At 47.2% G+C, this 17,208-nt stretch overlaps 1 protein-coding gene across 4 annotated transcripts in view; it reads left to right on the top strand.

Annotated features, from left to right (window-relative positions):
* Positions 1 to 17,208, top strand: part of DPYSL2 (dihydropyrimidinase like 2) — a 58,016-nt gene that overhangs the window by 28,758 nt on the left and 12,050 nt on the right. For all 4 annotated transcript variants that reach the window (XM_074563787.1, XM_074563788.1, XM_074563789.1 and 1 more), the window contains 5 exons: positions 7,830 to 7,994; positions 9,049 to 9,110; positions 10,283 to 10,363; positions 11,263 to 11,331; positions 16,181 to 16,301. In XM_074563787.1, coding sequence (XP_074419888.1) covers positions 7,830 to 7,994; positions 9,049 to 9,110; positions 10,283 to 10,363; positions 11,263 to 11,331; positions 16,181 to 16,301 — 498 coding nt within the window. The remainder of the gene's footprint in view (positions 1 to 7,829; positions 7,995 to 9,048; positions 9,111 to 10,282; positions 10,364 to 11,262; positions 11,332 to 16,180; positions 16,302 to 17,208) is intronic.

Raw genomic sequence — 17,208 nt, 5'->3', positions numbered from 1 at the left:
GAACCGTCACGAATTTCCATAGTGAAAATTCCGGTTCTGCGCCTGCGTTCCTCTTCGTCTCCGCCGTCCCCCTGAGACAACCACGGGCAACGAAATGAAGCTGAGAAGCCAAAATCTGATCTTGGCCACAATGATGCAAATCCAGAATTGTTCCAGCTTCCCGGCTAGTGGAAAAAGCCTGACGGGCAGGGTATATCTCCGCTGACCTGAGAGGGACAGGACTGGCTTACGGCACTCGATCTTTTGTCCTCTTGTTTCTGACCAAACACTTGCCCCTTGGATGTGTTGTGATGGCTGTGTTTTGCCTTGACTTGAAATCCATGGCTACAAACAGAGGTTTTCTCCATCCCGTTCCCTCAAGGTTTACTGACCAATTTATATGGAAGTCTTTGAAGTCCTCTGTGCTTGCTTTTTTTTTCATGGATTTCAAGTGTGGAGTTATGCCTAAAAGAAAGAATAAATCTTGGAGTGACTTAAATCTCTCTTTTGAACTTGGCTCCCTGCCTCCTCTCTCATGGTGACCTCCTGAGATAGAAGCGTGGCTTGGATGTGCAGTAAACCTGTGCTGTAAAGGGATGGAGCCTTTTTTGACCTGATCTAAATAGGTAGTCATTGCAGCTGTTGAAGGGGGTTATTAATTATTGTTTGGACACACAACCCCCTATTCTTTACATTTGTGTCCAGCTGGCATTAAATTATTAATCATATTTTGGAACTAATCAGCTAAAAAGACAAGTGAAATATCTGTATGACATCAGTGAGGGAATAACAGAACATTGCAGGCTGAAAATGTAATCAGTGTAGCACAGATATGTCTTGAATTCTTCTGAGCCTGGTCCAGCTTCTGATTTCTCTGCACGGAGTCTAATAAAGTGGATCTGAACTGACAGAAAACAACATGCGATGTCATTTAGCCTGCCTGTTCTTCGGTTAGTTTGGCAGACACGTAGAAGCCAACAGCCCTGGAGTAGTTGCGTTAGCACAGTAAATGCTGTTCGGTGCAGAGCATCGTTACTCCTCACAACAATCTCTTTATTTCAGCATCTTTTCCTGGGCGAACAAGGCCAACAACAAAATAATGTGGGAATAAAACTCCTCAAATACGCAAAGCTAAAGTCTGATCGCTGGATCCGGGATGTTGAGAAAAATTCTTCATTTGACTTCTCCTTGCCGTTCTGTGGTCAGGTGTGTCAGCTTAGGATACGTGGAATGGTAACCGTAAAAGCGATCTTCTTGCTATCCTTTCTTGTCCTAGATCAAAAACACGACCCAGAGCGTGGTTTGGAGGAAGAACTGGATGTGAAATCAGAACACAGGCGATGTGAGGCTCTTTTAGGTTACTCGTTTTGGGATTTTTGAGCTCAGAAGAAATGCTGAGGTGTCTCTAGCCTAAATTGGTGCAGAGGCTGGTGGTCGTGTTTCCGTACGTCAAGCAGAAGTCTTGCTGCTGGCAAGCTTGGCTTGTGAACAACTTTGTTTCTGGACAAGGCAGCTTTTGGTAGCTCCATTTCTTGACGTGTAAAAGGGTCATAATGATACGTAACTAATAGCAGAAGGGATTGTGGTATTTTACTAGCTGAGAGTTTGAAGTCTCTGGATGAAATAAGGTCTGTGATTATGGGATAATCTTCTGTGAAGCTTCTCGGGTCAGACAAGGGCCTGACTTTCGGTTCGCAAGTGTTGATTTTATTCCACTCGCTTTCATAGCGTTACTCCCAGTTCACACCAGTGCCGGGAGGAAAATACTGCAGCCATAGACTAGCAACAACTCCAGACTTCCAAGTAGGAAGCTGTGCAATTACCAGGGCTGAATTTAATTACAACCTCTCAATAAAATGGCTTGTGACAGAATGTACAACTCAATAAATTTCACCAGATTTCATCACATGCAGTTGCTGTGAAGATTAAGTAGTATTAAAAAGGCAGATGTGTTTATAGTGATCAAGCTGCTATTTAAAGTTTTGGGTAGGGGAAATCTGCCTGCTAACAGTTAAGCTTGAACGTTAAGGATTTTCACCTTATAAACTCCTCTTTAACAATAGGCACGTTTAATGCTAGTAGGAGCAGGAAATAATGTGTAAAACTGTAGTTTATAATAGCAACTGGGACTCTGCGTACACGGTTTTATTGCATACACAATTTTCGTAACATCTGACCCTAATTCACGTTTATATTGTCCGTATCAGATAGTTTTTCTTTTTCCTGGTAGTGGTGTTCATTAGCGGAAGATCGAGAAAAATTTCATGCATGCTTTAGATGACACATAATTAAACCAGTTGAAAAAAAACCCCAAACCTTTACAGGGGAAAGCTGGAAGCGGCGGCTATTAATAGAAACTCCAGGAAAGGGCTGTTAGCAAGCCAAGGCCTGCTCCAATGAGGCAGGATGCAAAAAAAAGAAAAAAATTGAACATGCCACAATACCAGGAAGCTATAAAACCCATTAATCCCCACCCATGAGGACATCCATCCAAAAAGTAAAGTTTTGTTTTCAAGGCAAGGCTGATCGCGGAGTTCAGCTCTCCCGCTGAAGCAGTAATTTCTCTTGAGCTTTGCGAGGGGTCAAAAATATAAAGGCATGGCTCTTAAACTGCTTTTTTTATTATTATTTTTTGAGAGCTTCAAAGTGCCCAAGAGAGATTATATGGGATTTTTTATGGATTCAGCCTCAAAGCGTCCCTCCCGCAGGCTGTTGGTGATGTTCCCCAGTGGTGTGTGTGTGATCCCTGCAGAATAAGCCCGTGCAGGATGAGCAGGAGAACTCAATTCTCCCACTGGCCGCTTGTTTGGGGCCTGATCGGGAGCCGCAGTCCTCCATCCCCCTGCCTCAGAAAAGCTCTTAAGCACCAGAAAGCCACGGCGTACCCGAGTTTGTAAGAGGAAGCCGAGAGGTGATGCAGCCCTTCGCAAAGCCGCAGTCTGTAGCTGAGGTGGGCACCAGTTTCAGTGTGCCACGCGCGCTGGTGGGTTTTAAAGTCAGTGAGACGAATGAATGAAGAACGAAGGTTTGCTTAAAGCCAACCCTTAATACATGTGCTGAGCGGTGATGGGATTAGTAAATCCTAGTGCTTTATAAACTGATGCTCTCACTCCTGCCCTACTTACATTTCATGCTTATGTTAAAACAATACTACTTTATCTTCCCCCATGCTTGTAAAGTTCCCTGTAAATCAATTCCTCTAAGTTTTTGCCTTCCTCTTTCTTTTAACACCGCATGCCCCATGCACTGGTGGTTGTTATCTCTCCCCCGCAGCGTCGAACCATTTCGGCTCATCGGACACGCAACATTTCAGCGCGGCTGAGGGCCAGCTCTGCTATGTTAAAGCCCCGCAGATAAGCTAACAGCGGTTAGTGGTGTTGTCTCACTTCAGCTTATTGTCTGCCTTTAATCTTGAGCCGATTAATGTGTCCAAGGAGGAGCGAAGAAGGATGACGAGCGAGGCAGGCAGAAAACCAGCCATGGACGATGGGTGGGTGGGAGCTGAAATACTTGGAAGTAAGAGCAGATGCACCTTGTAAGCAGGGTGGAACTGTGTGTAACGACGGGAGAGCAAAACCAGGCCCATCGGAGAGGTAATTAAGAGTCTTAGTGATTGTGGCTGGAACAGTTGTGGCATGTTGGGCACGCAGGTGCTCAGATCCCGCTGCCTTCTGAAGGGAGGTGAACACTTGGTTTGTCTGGGAAAAAGATAAACAGCCTATCCAGTAATTTTGGAATCTCATCAGTATTTTACCAAGGGAAAAATTAGATGATTTATAAAATACAAAATTCTTTTTTTTTTTTTTTTTTTTTTTTAAAAGCTGTTACTTCGGTGATGTAAACCAGCTTGCTTGCTTCTAAGCCATAGGCTGTTACATTTTGGATTCTGCATCTCGGAAGGTTAAAGGATAAATCTACAGAATGTTTTCTGTTCATAGCTGAGAAACCACTGTCATCCTAACCTTGGCTTTGCCATTTAACTTGCAGAGAGAGTGTGTTAAAGAAAGAGAAATATTAGGATTAGATCTGAATTTCACTCTGGTTCAGGGAGCCACCACAAGCTATTGAATTCCTCCTTTGAAGGTTTTGGTACTGATGAAGTTACGCTTAAATTATCTTTTCCTTTTCTCTTTTTTTCTTCCTTTTGTTTCTGTTTTTGGAGCAAGCTTTGAGTTTAAATTGAGCTGGCAACTTCCTTTTCAGACCTCAGCAGCTGACATCATTCGTACGGCAGTAATCAACAACAGGAAGAAAACATCTGGGTTTGGAAGGATGAAGAGATCAAGGCTGTAGTGGTCTAGAGAATAAAGGGGTGACAACAGTCTGCGTTGCCACAGTTTGTCTTGAGCGCGTCCTGCAGACGCGAGGCCACTCCAGCAGCTGCGGGAATTGAACATTCCCGGTTTCCGAGGTGAAGGAATGAAAGATGGGGCAGCGAGCTGTCGGGTTCCCTGGAGAGAAGTGGTTTGGTGAGGTCAGGACAGCACACTGCTTTTCTCATGGGAAGCCTCCAGGGTAATCTCCACGGCTGGGTCAGAAGACCTTGTGTCCGCGGTCCTGTGGCGGATCTTACCCAAGGGTCATCTTGGGAACCTGGGGCTGTGGGAACGCAGTGGATGGAGCTCTCATCAGCTGCTCTGTACTGTGCTGAAGCACAGGGGCCTTAAAGAAAAAGCGTTTTGTTTTACTCTGAGCTCTGCCTGAGGGCTGGAAGGAGAACTTCCTCTGAGCTGCATGTGGGCGATCCCTAGCCATAGCGATAGGCAGAAGTAGCTGCAGTGCTCAGTTCTTTTAACAGCAGGCAAAGAATCAATGTTGGCTCTTCTTCTTTGAAGGATCCAGGCTCGTTCTTACTTATTTGGGCTCTAGCTGTTACGTTTTTACTTAAAAAACACCCGGTAACAACAAAAACCTCCCCCAAACCCCAGCTCTTTCACGAGCTCTAGCACATAGGGATGTTGGCCATGATCGTGCAATGTCGTTGGCCCCTTGCATTGTAACAAGGGATGATAAAATTGTGGAGACATTTGGATTTGTGTCTGAATTAGCTCTAGACTATCACTTAAGCTTACATCCATCTTCATGTCTTACGTTCAGCGTCTGCTGCTTCTGCTGCCTCACCTGCTCCAGGATGCTGTGTGTCAGACAGCCCATGGTATGCTCTGCCGTGGTTGCTGAGTCTCTGTGGACTAGTTAAATCACAGGTTTTTGAAGACTCTTGGCTCACCTTGCACATTCAGGCTGTCTTCTTGCTGACTTCTTCCACGTGGATATAAGGAAGTGGTTGATCAGTGGTGTTTGCCTGGCAGAGAGCTGCTATGGAAACAAACTGTGTTCTGTTTCGATGGGGATGATGGGCGATTTGGCTATCGGTGAGCTCAGGGGAGCTGCTATGAGATGTGTCGGCAGCGCAGCTTCCATATGAGATATCCCTAATCCCCGGAGCTGGCTTTCATGCACACATGCACCACTACCTCCATCCCTTATCCTTATTGCAACCAGCTGTGGTTTGACTCTGTCAGAGATCTGATAGAGCTCCCTTACCCCCTCTCCCACTCCCTCCACACACTCCCATTAGTCATACTTGGGCAGTGCATGAAATAAGATGGTGATAAAGCTCTGATCCTAGACACCAGAGTCATTCCTAGGGGCTCCATGCTGGGCTGTGAAGACTCCGCTGTGTTAACCCCTTGGTGCCTCCCGGCAGAATTTCCTAATGCCCATAAGCCATGTATCATCTCGGGATTGATGGAGCTCTTAGGGCACCTCTCGTCTAAGTAGAGATGGATTTATTACTGTGGTGTGTTAGAGATTAAATGGGCTTTTTTGGCTTTTTGATTAGTCAGTGGGCTGAGGAAGACAGCTCTTGTGTTAAGGCACTGGCCATTTGTTAAAACTGGGGTTTTCTCTGTGTCCCACCGGTAATGCAGAGAGAATGTTATTTTCCTCCTTGTTGTTCATACTACTTAAGCTAAAGATTAACTTTGGCAGAGTGACAAGGGGCTACGTACTGTCCAAGAAACAATTCAGTCTGGAAATTAGTGGAAGGTTTCTGACCATGGGGGAGGAGCAGCTTGTGGAACAGAAATTGCATTATTTTTTTAAAAAAAAACAGGACAGTTTATCGGCTCATAATTATTTGGGTTGCGTTTCCTAAGGGTGGCAAAAAACACATCCTTGGTCTGATGCCAGCCACCGGGCGAATTTCGGAGCTTTCACTCATAGCATAGATTTCTCTAATGGGTGGGATGCTGCTGTCTGAGCAGGCGAAGGCCACCAGCTGCACTGCCGAGGTACCAGCAAAGAACTCTGCATCGCATCCTTCCCTTTGCAGGCTAGCATGGTGCTTCAAGGGGCAAGCACAAGCCTTTTGGAAAAGCAGAAGTATTTTCACTGCCGTTTTGCTATCTGTCACGTAGCCACCTTTGCAGAACGGAGAGAGGGTGGGCAGAGCTTGGCAGGAAGGAGGGTTCTTTTGGGTCATCCTCTCGACTTTCTACAGTGGTTGCTCATCTCAGACGTTGGAGATGTCATTACCAACGTGGCCGAAGCTCCTGGGTTGTTCAGGAGTATTGCTTTTTCAGTGGGTCAAGAGCTCCCAGTGTAAATCCAGTTGTAAAGGCAGTGCAGGAGCAGTAAATCCAGGCTGACGTGTCTGCATGGGGGCGAAGCAGAGCTTTGTAGGGCCCAAGGACTTCGTCTCTTTGTTTCTTATCCTAGTTGTGATTTAGAGCTAACTGCAGAGCTGACGGCAGCCCAGATACTCGCCCGTAAAGTTAAAAATAAACTCCTTGAGGTTCTCTGCTTGATAATTGAAGCAACTTTTTATTTTTTTGTGTGATTCGTTGTGAAATCAAGCTGGGGATCTCTCCTCCCCCCCAACAGTGCCTGCCCAGTTTGTGACCCCTGAAGTCCCACTGGCTTTTCCTGCTCTCTCAGCAGCAGCGCAGTTTCTGAGATGCTGGCTTGCTTCTTCTATTTCACGGTGTCCAGAGAAGATCTTAGAGATCCCCTGAATGCTGTTCAAATTACTGGGAGGAACATTAAACCTTCAGATCCAAATCTCTCATGTTACCCTTTGAGGCTGCTCTGCGTCTGTAGCGCTGGTGGAGCGTCCTGTAGCTGCCTACAAACCCTGTTGCGGGTGGACCTGATGTGTTGGGCTAGAAGGAGGATCAGGCTGAGCAGATGCCAGAGACAAGCAGGACCATCTTGTTGTCAGGAGGTGTCTCTCCAGTCGTGACAAACTGTTGGTCCGGCTTCTTGCAGTCCTCACTTGTATGCCGTCTCTGGAAGATGCTCTCATTTGGGATGTGGAGCACAAAGCAACGCTGGCCCATGCGTGGAGTCCTTGGTTGTCACTGCATATGTGCCAGCAGTAATAGGTCTTTGCGCTCTTTGGATGCCTCTTCTAGCGTGTCCAGAGGCACAAAGTCCCTGCTTGAACATGAGGTGCTGGGTACTGAAAGCTGCTGACTGATGCTCACGGGGGACCTTGCCCGCGTTGTTGTTTATTTGTCATTATTTGTCACCGAACGGGAGCAGTGTTTATAGAGCTCTCTGCAGCGGTTTGTGTTTGCTGCCCTAGAAATTCCATTTGCTCCATCCGCAAACAATGGCAGCAAGCAGGCTGTAGGAATTGAACTATTTCCTTCTGTTTTGGCTCCGTTATCAGCTTCCTGGCTGCATTCTCAGATGCTTTAGAAACCAGGTCTTTCAAACTCAAACATTTTAAGGCAAAGGGGATGTCTTGTTTTTGCAGCAGCCTCTGCAAACCATGCTTTTACTCTTGGACATCCAGGAAAGCTATCGCACCAGCCGTTTACCAGTGCTTTGGTTGTCTTTCCCAGTCGATCATGTGGTTCCTGAGCCCGGGACCAGTTTGCTGACGGCCTTCGACCAGTGGCGAGAATGGGCAGACAGCAAATCCTGCTGCGACTACTCTCTGCACGTGGATATCACCGAGTGGCATAAAGGTGTCCAGGAGGAAATGGAAGCTCTGGTTAAAGATCACGGTAAGTTCAGTTGCTGAAAGCTCAGAGAAGCCTTTCCCTTCGTTATTTTTTAGGACTGGCTCTTGTGAAATATTTTACATCTCAGTAAAGCTGTTCTGGGCGCTGCCGTTAACTCGGCCCATTCTGGCTTCCTTTGGAGGTTTGAGCAGTCACTGTTGTAGAGGGGCACTGATTTTGGAGAGGTCGATCTCTTGCTGCTGCCTTGCAGAGGAGCACCTTCGTTCAGGGGAGGTCCTTTGATATTTGTTAGTGCGGGTAGATGATAGGTTCGGCCATTAAACTGTTGTAAACAAGGGAAGAATCAGGCCCAGAAGGAACAATCCAGCACTGCTTGCTAAACATGGAGAAGAGCTGAATAAAGTGACCTCATAGGTTTTTCCCCTCTTTAATTTCCTTGACGTTTCATCCTTAGGCTAGAGTATTTTTCCATCCTGTTCGTAGTTTAAAAAAAACAACCTTTTACATCCTAATGAGTGCTTTCCCACACGTGTTGGGTAGAAGCTTTTCCTGGTGGAGAAGGCAGGAGAGGGGAAGCCGATGGAGCATTCCCCGTGTCTCGGTCAGGACAAACACGGTGGAGGGGAGCATCCTGATGGACGCACGTTTCCCGTCGTTCTCGCAGGAGGGAGCGGGGGATCCGCCAGCCAGACCCAGTCTCCGCTTTTGTGTGTGATGCATTTTGCTTACATTCTTACTCGGCCTCCTACGGTGCCGAATCCACAGAATTATTCTTATTTCAATGTTAAGTGGAAGCCGAGGTGTTTAGCTGTCCCCGCGGCTGGAGCACGGGCTCCTCTGCTCCCATCAGTTGCTAATAGATGCCACGTGGCTGGGGAGATGCTGGGATGTGCTGGGAGTGTGTGTGCCTGTGCACACGTCCGTACGCGTTTCACAGCAGATTAAAGCAATTTATTTGTCTGCCCGTCGTTACTGCTTGCGGGGGGGTAGACTGAGGGGGACGTCTCCTCTCTTACGAGGGACGGTGTGTTTCGTAGCTTTGTCTGCGCCTGCAATTTGTATGTCAAAGATAATTCCTCTCCTTTCTCTCTACCAGGTGTGAACTCCTTCTTGGTTTACATGGCTTTCAAAGATCGCTTCCAGCTAACCGATTCTCAGGTAGGAAGGCTTAGCGTTCACCTGCTTCAAGCTGTGCATTAATCTCTTATGAAGGTTTATTTTCAATACACTTGGATCTCACATTCTCTTTTGGTCTCGGTCTCTGTATGCTAACAGTACCTAAGATTTGCAACAGTACCCAAAGGTCTGGTTTGAAGATTATTTTTTTTTAATTAAAAAAAAAACACGACACATCAACAACAAACCCTGAAAGGCTTGGCTTGGGAAAGCAATGGCAAAACCCTCATTTTGAGAGATCTGAGGTTTTATTCCAGCTCCTTTGGTGTGGAAGCAGTGGCAGTTTTATAAATTGCTGCTTTATGGCCAGGCGCAGGGCAGGACAGTGAGATCTCTGGCGTAACTATCCTATGGGTTTAGAAGCCGAAACCGATCCTGGTCCAGAAGTGGGTTTCTGGCTTTAGCATTAGAATTGCTGGGACCTTAAAGAGGAATTGCCCTCCTGTTTGCCGTTCTAGTGGGTACGTTTGGGTACATTTAATTGTTGAGATGGGCAGTTTGTATTTCTGAATGTGGTGGGAGGAGAGGAATGCCTGGGAGTCATTTGGAACGGCGTAGGAGGCAGTGGTGTATGACAGTTATCTCTAATGACTCTGGTAAGCGTTTTAATGAGTGACCGTTGACGGAGACGGCGTCAGTTGTGGGTTACTCAACCTGAGCGCTCTCAGGCCGGTTGCAGGAGTGGGAAATCACAGTGCTGCAGTCCCAGGCGGGGAGAGGGCTGGGTGCAGGTTCTCCATGAAAATTAAGTGTAAGGGTTTTTTTTTCCATGCCACGCACCAGTAAACAAAGGCATGAAACAGGTACAACTCTGAGAGCTTTTTAGAATCACTCCAGGCAAAGCCCTATACACTTGCTGTTTGTTCCTCCAGCATGGTAAATATACCCAAACCCGGCTTTTGAATAGTGCTGCTTTGCCATGTCAATAGCGTCTGACTGTACAGATTGGGAAATTTACTTGTAGGCAGGAAGATGGATCTGTCTATCTATCTATCTATCCAGCAAACCACATCTTGTATTTCTTAATGCTTCTCTTTCTCCTTTCCATTCTGCAAAATGCTCTATACTGAAGGAGTCTGGAGCATATACTATGTAATACGTATATAATAGTGTATACTCAGGGTGTATTGTACTGTATGTTTTCTCTCTTCCAGATATACGAAGTCCTGAGTGTAATCCGGGACATCGGTGCGACAGCTCAAGTGCACGCTGAGAATGGTGACATCATTGCTGAGGTATGTTATGTTTATTCTGTGGATTATTAACTTCAAAATGCTGGGAGGGATTTAAATTCTAAAGCCGCCTTTGCAAACAGAAAATCACCAAGACTTTTAAAAGCACAGCGTAGCTGTATCAAGGGTGCAAGCAGAGCTGTGCATCAAATCACATCCCCTTCGTTGTCACTGATAAAGCAGGTTTTCACGGCAACTTCCAGTTTTGTGGCTATCGGGCGTTTTTGCCTTTCTCCCCATAAGTGAAAGACTGTGTCTGGGTGTGACTGTCACTGTGTACAACAAAATGCTCTGCGGTAACTGAGACTGGGGGAGTGGGAAGGGAAATGGCTTCATACAGTGCCTGGGATGCTGATGTCTGGGATCTCTTCGTCCTTTAAAGAACAACAAAGAAGAAATGTTAATAATGTGTTTGGATTTAATCTGATCTCCAGCTCATTTTATACATTATGTCTCAATGCAAAACTTGGTGTTGCGGAGGATTTCTGCGTTGACTGACTGGGGAAGAGCCCACCTGAGTCTTTGAGCCCAGTCACCCGCAGTTGCAGGATGATTTTTTGATAAGATACTGTTTTGCCACATCTGGGAGATTGTTTTATAGAGGCAAATGAGTAGTGAAAGTTGAGGGGCTATGAACCCAGGCTGAAGCAAATCAAAATAAAAGGTTTCCCTGACCTCCTCTGAACAAATCAGCAAGGGTTTTGTGAGCTCTGGTTATTCTCAGCAAGGGAAGTTGGCCAGGACTCTGGTTGTAAGGCCCTTATGTAAAGCCCCATGTGATTATTAGTTAGCACAGATGCCTAGGATCTCGCTTGTACCTCTTTCAGACAGCTGTGTTTGCTGCAAGAAAAAATACGTCTTGCTTTAAATCTTTTTCCTGCCCTTTTTTCTCTCTGCCTTAGGAGCAGCAAAGGATCCTGGAACTGGGGATCACAGGCCCTGAAGGGCATGTGTTGAGCAGACCTGAAGAGGTGAGGACTTTACTGCCTTTGCATTTATTCTCACAATTTATAACGCTTCTGCATTGCCATCAAGTACTTCATATTGGGATGAATGTGGCCGGAAACATGATTTCATCCTGGCTGTAAACATAATTGCTGCATGGCGTAAGGGAAGAGGCTAAAACACCTCTAGGGACTAAACTGGTAACGAGTCCCTTCTAGAAACTAACTACTACGGGTCCTTATGAGGAATTGAGGAGCCTTCTCCTGTACTGGAGAAGGGGACATCTCCAGGGAGTAATTCGTCCAGCCTAAGATTTGGTTCACGCTCAGGAAAAGCTCATCTCTTCCTGTTGATTATTGGAGATCGTCTGTAAAGGCTCTGCTCACCCATGACCTGTCTAAAGCGAGGTGAGATGTGTTTGAACCGCAGAGCCCGTCATAAGCACTGAAGACACAGAGCTGTTGGTAGTTGGCACATCTCCATTTCAGCCTTTTGATAGCCCGAACTGGAATCCTACGTTAAGAAGTGTAGAAAATGTTGAACCTGAAGCACAGGTAGAGCACAGTCCACCGGAGTCACCCACTCCTTGATCCAGCTGCTGCACAGCAACACTTAAGGATGGAGTCCCTGAAGAATTACATCTTCTATTGATGTTGGTCTTTACGGAGCTAGACCCTGAAGTTCTTGTAGTTTCCCATCGCTTTAAGTCGAGTTTTGCATGAGTAAAGACTTCAGAATTTGGGTGTATGTAGGCAGGACTCTGCCACTCGCTTTTCTAGATCTTTCTTGCGCTTCTTTCTCAGTCCTTGTTTTATCAAGACTTCCTCTGAATAAGCAGAAATTTTTAATATATGCCCAAATCCTGACATTCTGTTTTAGGCACTTGCAGACCTTCCATTACTGAAATATTTGATCGTTTGATGAACATTTAACCGGTGGTGGATTTTTACTGAAGGGGACTAAGTGGTTTGCTGAAGGCACAGAAAGTATGTACCAGGGAGGGGAGCTAGTTCTCAGATCCTAGTTTAATATAGTTATCCTCCATACTTCCCACTAGATTTCTCTAGAGTCAAGCACCCCAATCCCTCTCACTCCCTCTCAGTCTTAAAAATAAATCTCAAGAGTAAGAAAAAACCTTAAAACTTTGCTTTTCAGGTTGGTTCCCACTGCGTTCTTCTTTTCCAGTCTTTCGGTATCCCTAAGCCAGGCATCTCACCGTGGCGTTCTGGGTTTGTGAAGTCCATCCGTTACGTACAAGCCGTTCTTTTTGCTCCTCCAAGACACTGGGGCTTTGCTGCCTGCCAGATGTGGCAGCTGGAGGCTGGGTGTGTGAGATCATCCACACGTGCCCCTCAGGCTCCCCCTCTATTTCCTCCCCTTGGTTCAGACAAGCAGCATCCAGAGACGTTTCAGTAGGAATATAAATCATTCAGTTGCTTCACGCAGAAGGGGAAGAAAAAATGCTTGACTTGGGCAGTATGTGAACGCTCACGGAACTTGTCTTTGGCTGCGGGAGCTGGGATTTTTTTGCTTCCTGTAAGTTGTGAGCAAACACTTGCACTGAGCCTCCCACCCACCCACCCTTGCATTTTTATTTTTATTTTAACATATTTTTCGGCTTGCATCAGGAGAGCAGGAACAGATGCTGACGTGACACTTGGGGCTCATGTGTGGAGCACCCCTAAACTTTTATTGACTTTAAAGGAAGGAAGGCTGCTCCTTAACCCTAATGGATCTGGACGTCAAACTGGCCGAGTTTTGTCTGGCTACTTTAAAGCTCATCCTTAGCGGAGCAGGGGCTTTAAAGCGTGAACCGTGTGGCTCCCTGGCTTGGTTGGTTTGTTACATCTGTCTCCTGCGCTTTGCCGAAGTGCGTTCTTTCTCAATTTAGCCAGGAGGGCTGCCCGAGGACACGTGGCTGCCTCAAACGAGGGTCACTGCAGCCTCTGTCACCGGGCAGCCTCCGTGCAGCTGGAATCAGCTGTGCTGGCTGCCCGGTGTGGAAGCATTTGGTACAAAATTCTCCTCCTTGAAAGTCATAGGAAACAGAGCAGGAAACGATGTCATCTGGTTCCATCCCCGCCTTTTCTCCAACGTGGGAGTCGCTTTGTGTTTTTAAAAACATACAGCTCCCTTTAAGCTGGCTGATGACAAGGGCCAGATTCTGAGGACGGCAGCGGATCCGTAATTCCTGTTGACTTCAGTAGGAGCGGATGTTTCTTGGTACCTCGCTGGGGTGCTGTTAACGCTGGATTTGGCTTTTCACGCTGCCCCGTATGGAGCGCAAGGTCTGCCCTAAGGACTTGATGGTGGTTGTCATCTTACTGAAGAGCTGCTTAATTCAGACCTCCATCTACAGCAACCTGGCAGGAGTTGTTGAACGAGTCTAAAATACATATTTAATCAAAACTCCCACTCGGTTCAGTGAGACTTAGGTCAGTGTGAAGCTTTCAAGGTCTGGCCATGTGCGTTTGTGTCTTACTTGGAGCGTATGCATCTTTTGAATGCCCAGGTTGAGCAGAAGGCATGAATTAAGGCTTAAATTTCGCTGCTGACTCAGGGGTTTAGCTTGCTCACCTCAGTAACCTGGGTTGAGCCAAGGTGGTGGTATCCAGCACGTTGTTCCAGCCAGCAAAGGGAGCCTTAATTAGGGCATCACCATCCCAAATCAGCATCGCCCATCGCTTTCTGCAGAACTCTCCCCCTCATAGCTCACATCATTCTGTGATGACTCTTCGGAGCGAGCCATCATTTTTTGTTTTTATTTCAGCCACAAAAACGCTGAAAGCACAAGCAGTCCAAGTGCTCCAGGAAATGTCTGTCTGTTTTTTTTCTTTTTTTTTTTTTTTCCAAGAGAATTGCTGTGCTAGGGCTTCTAATGCATACTGGTAATTGCAAACATTCCCCTTTGGACTAGTCGTTGGGTTATTGTTATGTGCCTGTCACCATAGCATCTGGGCACAAGGCATGAATTTAGCAGCCCTGTTTCTCTTCTGTGCAGAAAATATTCTCCTCCTGTTTAGTGGTTGCTCAAGTGCCTTTTTGGTCAAAAAGTCTGGAGGTGCGCGTTGTTTTATCCGTGCTTTGCAAGTGGGGAAACTAAGGCACAGCGTGGAAACGTGATTTCTGCAGGGATGGAGTTGTGTGCAGGCAGTTTGCAAACTGATGCCATTGCCTGGAAGCACTGGCCCCTCTGGGTTCTCTCCTTGTCTCTCAAGAGGGACAAAGATGCTTTTCTTGGCTCTTCCATTCAGCCTCCGTCTTCCCTGCGAGTGCTGCTGGCTGTGGCACACTCAAGTCAAATGTCCTGAAATAAACACCCTTCCTTGCAGCCTTTTGCATTTGCGTGGGGCAGCCAGGCCAGAAAATGTCCCCTTCTGTCCATCACCCTGCCTGGGGAGGGTTGGTCACGGTCCTGGCATGGTGACAGGCCAGGGCTTTAACCCTTTTGGCACTGGAGACCGACCTGCTGGTGCAGCGGGGCTGGATTTCTTTTAAAAACTGCTGGCTGTTGCTGTGTTGTGTTTCTTGAGCAGTCCAGCTGCAAACAGGGCAGTGTTAGAGGGGGTGGCTCCATCAGCATGAGCAGAGCTCTCCTGGGCGCTCAGATGTCAGTGTGGCAAGTACACTGTTCCCTAAGCTGATGGGTCCTTATTTCAGGTACTTCTTTCAGTCACGGTGCTGGGAGCCAGGAGTCGATGCATTCCGATTGCGGGACTGATGACAGTTCACAGCACTTGGCCTGCAATAAATCACTGTGGAGCGGATTTTCAAAAGTGCTGAGCGTAGCTGGACTAATGGTTGGACCATCAGTTGGACCATTAGTCCAACTAATGGGTTGGACTCGATGATCAGGTTGCCCAGAGAAGCTGTGGCTGCCCCATCCCTGGAGGGGTTCAAGGCCAGGTTGGCCGGGGCTTGGAGCGACCTGGGCTGGTGGGAGGTGTCCCTGCCCAGGGCAGGGGGTGGCACTGGCTGGGCTTTAAGGTCCCTTCCAACCCAAACCATTCTATGTTTCTATGATCTTAAAGGTCTCTTCCAACCTAGATGATTCTATGATTCTATTCCATGTACCAGTCCCATGGGAGGTGCTGGTGGTGCCTCTTGCATTTGGGATTCCGGTGGCCGATTGCTCTGAGTTTCAGGTTCCTCTGTCTGTTCGCTTGGAAAATGTGGTGTTGCAGGCTGAGTTCTCTGTGGTAGTAGGCTGTACGAGCATTACCCTGTTGTTAAATCTGTCATCTGGGCTGCTTTGATTAGGATGTGTGATCTGTAAAATTCTGCAGAGTGATGACGTTCATTCTAAGGCTGTAGTTACAGAGTGACCCTCAGTCTCGCTGAGGTTATCTCTCTACACATGCAAGAAAAAGTCGTTGATTTATGGGGTGGTTCACACTGTGTCAGATCCCAAGCCAGATATTGTAGTGGAGGGTGCAATTTAAGAGGCTTGTTTGCAAACGTGGCTTACCAGGGTATGTGGCTACAGCATCTCTCTTCCGCGTGGGCTGGAACATGAATAGTTCTGTTGAGTCAACACTTAGTTGCTTATTTTTGTCTAGGTTAAAGAAGGGGCTTAATCATTCTGACCTTGAGCACCTGGAGTGTTGTTTTAGGACTTAGTCTGCTTGCTGAGAATCTTTGAAGCAGCCTGGGAGAAAAGGTAGTAATGAGAGGGAACTACAGCTTGATGTCACTTTAATTATCGTGGTTACGCTGTAAATATTTCTGGCTCAGAATTGGAGAGGTGGAAAGTCTCTCATCTCGGTGCTGGGTACCCTGTTTTCCCGTGAAAGCAAGGCTGTGGGCCTCTGAAGGTGAAGGGGATGTGCTGCCGTGGGGGGATGCCTCTAACTTGCTGCTGCCTTTGGTTCTCAGGTGGAGGCGGAGGCTGTGAACCGGGCAATAACCATCGCCAACCAAACCAACTGCCCCCTTTATATCACCAAGGTGATGAGCAAAAGTGCCGCTGATGTCATTGCTCAAGCCAGGAAAAAGGGTAAGTTATTTCCCTTGGATGGAAGCACCCTATTAGGTCATGCAGTTCAACTCCTTGCCAATGTAAGCTTCATCCCTACAGGAGAGGTTACTTTTTCCAGTGTTACTGTCCAGGCTCTTTTTTAAAAGGTCCCAAGCAACTGCTTCTGTCTCATCTCCCATGACAAGTATTCAGTGGTGGTGTCAGCACCAGGAGCCGTTCCTTCTGTTCAGCCTAGAGCCTCTCCCTTCACACTCGTCCTATTGAGCCATGTGCCTTCATGTTATTGCAGAGTAATTCCATGCTGTCTCCATTTAATGAATCCCCCTGGAGATTGCGAGCTGTGTCCTCCTTCCAGCTTCTGTGATCTTTCCTTGGTGCTTTCTGCTGAGCTGCTTCCTGGGGTCAGCAGTGATTCCAAGAGTCCTGACAGAGGTCTCTGACTCACAAGCCCTGTTGGATTTAGTTGGAGTAACCAAAGAGGTTACCGATTCCAGCGATCCGCTCTCCTCCTTGCTTGTGAAATAGATACTCCTCATGGGCCGGAACTCACGGCCTGGCATCCGAACAGGAATTGGGATAAGTAGCCTGGGTTGGGCTGGGAATTGCAATTGCCTCTGCCTGAGGATGCTGCGGGAACCAAGGCTCAGACCTGCGGTGGGGGCTGCTGCCTTGTGTCTCCTCTCTCCAGCCGAGGTCCGTGAGGGAGCTGAGCTGCTCCGAGTGATGCGGTAGCTTCTCCCAAGTCTTGACCCTGCTGTCTTGCCCCCAAAAGCAAGGGTTACAAAGCACAGTGAGTGCCTGTCTCCCCGCTTGATTCTGTGACTAAACCCTTCATGTCTATTTAAAGTGGCTCTGGGTGGGTGAGTAAGCAGGAGGGATGATTTTCCCCCTTCTTTCCTCAGAAGGGTTGGATTTAATTTTATGC

The sequence above is a fragment of the Larus michahellis genome, chromosome 20 (assembly GCF_964199755.1).
Source record: "Larus michahellis chromosome 20, bLarMic1.1, whole genome shotgun sequence".
NCBI lineage: Eukaryota > Metazoa > Chordata > Aves > Charadriiformes > Laridae > Larus > Larus michahellis.
Note: the sequence above shows the minus strand (reverse complement) of the source record. Positions and strands in the feature narration are given on the sequence as shown.